This window comes from Papaver somniferum, chromosome 2 (assembly GCF_003573695.1).
Source record: "Papaver somniferum cultivar HN1 chromosome 2, ASM357369v1, whole genome shotgun sequence".
Classification (NCBI taxonomy): Eukaryota; Viridiplantae; Streptophyta; class Magnoliopsida; order Ranunculales; family Papaveraceae; genus Papaver; species Papaver somniferum.
The window spans coordinates 157,716,651-157,722,650 of record NC_039359.1 but is presented as its reverse complement, the minus strand read 5'-3'; the positions used below and the strand labels follow the sequence as shown (position 1 = coordinate 157,722,650).

Genomic DNA, 6,000 nt, shown 5'->3' with positions numbered 1-6,000 from the left:
TCCTTGCATTGGAGATAAAACTTTGGTCCAAAAAGTCTTAAATCTTAGGTATCATACTAATTTAAGACCTTTACCTTTGCATTGGAGATGCTCTAAGAAAATCTTTAAGTTAGCTTTTGCATGCATCCAAGAGCTAGAATAGATGGTATATGGTATGTGAAGATTGAGGATCTCGCGGAGGATCTTACCAAACAAGGCCTTACACCAAAGATCATCTTGAGTGCATGCGATAAAGGAGATACACCCATAAAAATGTATCTTCTTTGTTTGATTACAATTTACGGAGAGAGAACGAAGATAAGAAGAGGGTTTCCCATGATAGGAAGATACTTCAAGACTTTATGCGCTTAGGAAAAAAGAACAAATGATAACTATTGGATTAGAAGAAGAAAAAAAAAATGAAAAAAACAAGCATGTAATATTTATTCCGAATTTCACAATATATTTGTATCTAGGGCTTGTATCTATCGTATAAATAACGGAAAATGGATCATTTGTCCAAATATTTTTAAAATATGGTTTAAATGGACGAGTAAAAATTAGTATGGGTGAAACGGGCACAAAAAAAATAGCAAGATGAAACTGGATTCATCCTGACTTAAACTTAAAAGATAGTAAGGATGAAACTGTATGCATCCTGATGTAAATTAACAATAAAAATAAGTATTTGAAAATGGGTAGGATTAAACTGTTTACAACTTGGCTATTTTTACATTTTAGTCCATTTAAACAATCAAAATCTAAATGTCCTTTTCACCTAGGAATTGTTGATTTTGGTCTTTTTAACCAATTTTGTGTATAAATAATTCCCTAAGTTTTGGTTAAAAAGGTATTTTTAGAACCCACAATTGGGGGATACTACCAGAAATTGGGGGATACTAAAAAAACAAAAATAAAACATTATGAAGTAATTTAAAAAAACCTTTATCCAAAAGATAGGTAATGACTAAACCACCCTTGAGTATCCCCATTAAGATTAAACTTTAGATATTGATTTTATCTTTTTAGTTAATAATAAAATAGAGAGAGAAGAAGATGAAAAAAAACTGAAGATCGAGTTTAACCTTGTAAGTCTAGCTGTAGCCAACTCATGTACATTGCCTATATTACAAAACTATGCATGTACTTAGGATTCACCAAGCATCAAATTGATGCGTGAGTATCACTAATTCGCTGAATTGTGTGGTGAGGACCTTTAGATACTAGATAGCATTGGACGGAGCAATATATATAAACACTCTTAAATTCTAAGAAAGTATATCATCAAGTCCTTCAAAAAATCCAATACCAGGAATGGGGTCTTCATATCCACTAGCTTCTTCAAACTAATGCGTGAATTTAACAGTATTCATTCAATTACCCTCATTTCAATCTCTTTTTCAGCATTGTCAAACAGAATTTTCGGTGCTGGCTTCAAATACCTACCAATACCGACAGTTGCATTTGATATTGAGTTTAAACCAAAATCAATACCGATAGTTCCAGTTGGTATTGCATTCATACTCTAAACAATACCGACAGCTAAAATGTTAACTTAATTTTTGATGAGCATTTATCTATTCGTATTCAAGCGTCGCAGGCAGTTGGTGCTCGAAGCAGATTATTCTTATTTTGGCTTTAATTTTCACCAGGGTCACTAACTACCTAACTCGTGTTCTAGTCGGATCACAAATTTAAGAATTTGCTTGAAACAAATCACGAAAAGTTGTTACCTTGATTTCTACCATTTTGCTCTCTACTGGTCTTTGGTTATATTGTTTGTAAAAATGACTCATTCTGTCACCAAAATGCCAAGAAAAGGAAGCAGAAATAGATTGCAGTTCAGCTTAAGTCATCTCCCAATGATGAAATCGTGAAAACAAGGGGATACTTTTAATAATCCTTTTTTAGTTTATATTAAAGTGAAGGACATTGTTGACTTTTCATCACTAGAAAAAGTACCCCTAACTAAAATCTAGTCATATATAACTGTGAGTATCCCCAATTTCTGGTGGTATCCTCCAATTATGGGTTCTATTTTCTGGTGGTATCCTCCAATTATGGGTTCTATTTTTACTATTACTTAATCGATTATGATATGGTTAGCTTGATAAAATATGATCAGTTAACGAAGTTTGGCACTTACAAGTTACAACCTTATTATTGGTTGTTAGAATTTGAATTTAATTAAATTTGAACATTTGCCTTAATGATATGGTAGGGGAAGTTTGAAGTTGGAACTGTATAAACAATGGCATAACCTTTGACTGAAAAATGTTTGAACGATATAAACAATGGCATAACCTTCTACTAGTTGAACCAAAGTTTGAAGTTATAAACCATATAAATAATTCCTTACAGGGATTTTTCTCCCGACCGAATCCTCGGTTAGTCATAACTTACGTCTTCTCATGGAAAATCACTAAAAACTAAATCAAATCAAAGATCTCCTCGGTTTTACTGTGATATTTTCGATTAAAATTATGGTGGTCTGCCAAAATATAGTCAGTTTGACAGAGTTTTCGGTGTATCTTCCGTGTCATTGTATTTGGAAATCAATTGCATTTTCGCAAGCAACATTTTTAATTAGAAGAGAGAAATTAAATAAGTTGGCAAGCAACATCGATCTTTTGCTTAGTAAAGGGTTAATCAAAACACTATAAATAATGGCATAAGCCACATAATATTCATACTAAACTCAAAACATTTCGATCTAGCTAAACCTGTTAATTAATACCCAAAATCTCAAAGAAAAAAAAACCATGGCTACCAAGTGCACTATTAAAACTACATCATCATTCTTCCTAGTTCTGTGTTTAACCGTGTTTACTTTATCATGCTTTGCTGATCCCGACGAGCTACAAGACTTTTGTGTTGCTGACTTGAACTCCACCACCATTGTTATGAATGGGTTCCCGTGTAAACCGATGTCTCAAGTTACAACAGAGGATTTCTTCTATAGCGGCTTGGTGAATGAATCAAGCACAGCGAATCCCTTCGGGCTTGGAGTGAGGCCAGGGGATGTTACCAGCTTTCCTGGGTTAAACACCTTTGGACTTTCAATAAACATACTCGACCTAGCACCCGGTGGCATTGTTCCACTTCACACACACCCTCGAGCAACCGAAGCTAATTTAGTCATTAAAGGGAAAGTCTTTTTTGGGTTTTTAACCACTAATAACGTTTTGCACTCAAAGGTTATTACATCCGGAGAGGTATCTATTATTCCTAAAGGACTTGTGCACTTTGTACAGAACGTTGGAAAGAGTAAGGCTGTCGTGGTAGCTATGTTCAATAGTCAATCGCCTGGAGCTGCAGGACTTCCTTTTAACCTCTTTGGCTCAACACCAGAAATTCCTAATGATCTTTTGGCCAAGAACTTCCTTGTTGATGAGAAACTCATCGCCAACATAAAGTCTAAGTTTGGTAACTAAACAAAATAGCTTAATTTGGTTTTGCATTATGTACACAATATATGTATCCGATTGTTTGTAATAAGGGACTCGTCGTTGCCCTGTATTTTATGCATTTACTGGATTTCCTGAATAATCATAAATAAAATGATATGTAATTCTTATATGAATTCTTAAAACATACTCCCTCTGTGTTAAAGAAAAAAAAATATACAGTCGTCTATCAGAGATCCAATCTCCCCTTTTCTTCTCTTGATTGTTTCTGAAACTCTTAATCTTATGTTTCAAGCTAGTCAGAATCTAGGTAGAATGGGGAACTTTAAACTTGGTCCTACAGGGTTAAAATTGGTCATTTACAATTCACAAACGACACACTGGTATTTCTTGACGAACGTATGGAGCAAGTACATTGCTTAAGGTATATGCTTCTTCTGTTTGAATTAGTTTCTGGCATGCGGATAAAGTTTTCCAAATCAAGCATGCATGGAGTGGCAGGAGTCTCAAACATAGACTCTCTTGCAAGTATGTTGGGTTGTAGGCACAACAATCTTCCAACTAACAATCTAGGTCTCCCTTTGGGTGATAATGCTTTGGGAGATCATAAGTGGGATGTAATATATGAGAAAGTGAAGGGAAGACTTCCCTTTTGGAAAGAGTCGGTTTTGAACAAGGCGGGTGATAAAGAACGTGCTATCTAGTTTTCCAATTTATATGTTCTCTTTATTTACGGCTCTCGTGAAGGTGATAGATAAAATAGAGAAAGTGATGAGATATTTTTTTGGGGATAAGATTGAAACCATTAAAAATCATTACCCGGTAAAGTGGGAAAAGGCGCAAACTCCTCTATCAACAGGGGGGTTGGGTATCAAATCTGTGAGAAGTTTGAATAAGGCCTTGATTTGTAAGTGGTGGCGGCGCTTCAATATAGAAAAACAAGCCTTATGGAGATGAAGAATTGCTTCTAAGTACGGATCTTCAGGCTTTGATAGGGAAACAAAAGCACCAAAACAAGCTCATGGTTGTGGGGTTTGGAAAAACATTTATAAGCATCTTCAACTTTTTAAGTCAAATTTGTCTATCATGGTGGGAGACGGGGTTTCGATACTGTTTTGGGAAGATCGTTGGTTAGGCGATCAACTATTAGCTACTAAATTTCCTTAGCTTTATTCTTTGGCTTCTGCAAAATATTGGACAATCAATAGATGTGCTTCCACTTTAAATGGTGGAGGAGCTTGGAACTTGGGCTTAGAAAGGTGTTTGAGGGTGAAAACGGTTTCTGCTGATTTTGGTGATTTCGGGTGTGTGGGTGAGAAAGGAATTTAAACCCTAAACAATGTACTGCAAGGGAGTAATTTAGATTCGAGAGATCAATTTGTACAAATCCGTCCTAAACCAAGAAATGGCCGTTCCAGACTTGCTTCGGTCACAAAGTGAAGGAAAAGGGTTGGTTTCGGGGAGGGAAGCGAAGAAAGTGTTGAGACCAGAGTAGTTGATTCTGGAAGAGTAGTTATTTCTACGACTTGTATCAGAAAGTGGGAAGCTAACGGATGGAGAGCTAGCAAATATTTTCTGAGTGTTGTATGCTCCTGACCTGAACTTGTTCTTTGGTGGAAATAGGTAATGCCTATTTGTACAAGTTGAAGTGAAACGTACTCTGGTCTCATTAAGAAATGGAAAGCGGGTGAGTAAATGGGAGGAGGTGGTAACCGGTAACGCCTGGAATTGATGTTCCATAAAGAAAGCGTTTCACCATTACTCCCTGTATTTAATAACCGCCTCATCCTTATGATACTTTCTTATAACGGGCGTAGTGTACGCCGCACGCTATAAACCGCCAAAACAATACCCAATGAGCATCCCCCAGTTTGTGACATGCGTTGATGTCTCGAGTGTTTTCATGGAAAACATGTAGCATGTTGTTGCCGTCTGGCAAGTCGAGCTTGGGAGACTTGCCGGCTCGGTGACCTTCAACAGTCGAGATTTTGCATCTTAAGAGGAAAGGTAGCCGTTGATTATTGCAACCCTTCGTTTGGTAGCCAGTGGCATGAAAGCATGCTCGGTATGGCTTTAATATGGCCTAGTTTAGGCGCGGCCAAAAGTTAGGGTTTTGGCTTTGTTTAGGCGCGACCAAACTAGGGACAAAAGTTTCCATGCATTAGCTGGTAACCTTGGACGGCTAAGATATGCATCTTAGATGAAAAGGTGGTCGTGATCGTTGCAGGCCTTTGTTTTGGCATCCGCATAGGGAAGGACGGTATGGCGTGGCGTGGCAAGTTGGTTGGCATGCCATTGGCACATGTGGCATGACATGGCATGCCTTGGCACGGTTTGGCATGGCCAAAACTAGGGTTTTGGGCCAAAGGTTACCATGCGTTGTCTGGCGACCTTGGACGGTTAGGATTTGCGTATAGGATTGAAGGGTGGTCGTTGATCGTCGCACGCCTTCGTTTTGGTAGCCGCATAGGGAAGGCCGGCATGGTAGGGCCAAGGCATATGGCGCGGACGGCTTGGCATAGTGGGGCCAAGGGTTTGGACGGCTTGGCATGGTGGGGCCAAGGCAGAATGGTGCAGACAGCTTGGCATAGTGGGGCCAAGGCTGAATGGCGCA

At 38.0% G+C, this 6,000-nt stretch overlaps 1 protein-coding gene across 1 annotated transcript; it reads left to right on the top strand.

Annotated features, from left to right (window-relative positions):
• Positions 1 to 2,686: 2,686 nt before the first annotated feature.
• On the top strand, positions 2,687 to 3,575 carry LOC113354179 (germin-like protein subfamily T member 2). The gene has a single exon (XM_026597593.1). The coding sequence runs from the start codon at positions 2,742 to 2,744 to the stop codon at positions 3,411 to 3,413; it is 672 nt and encodes a 223-aa protein (XP_026453378.1). The 5' UTR covers positions 2,687 to 2,741; the 3' UTR covers positions 3,414 to 3,575.
• The last annotated feature ends 2,425 nt before the right edge of the window (positions 3,576 to 6,000 follow it).

Coding starts and splice junctions, on each gene's coding strand:
- LOC113354179 (XM_026597593.1), top strand. CDS start 2,742: ATGGCTACCAAGTGCACTATTAAAACTACATCATCATTCTTCCTAGTT.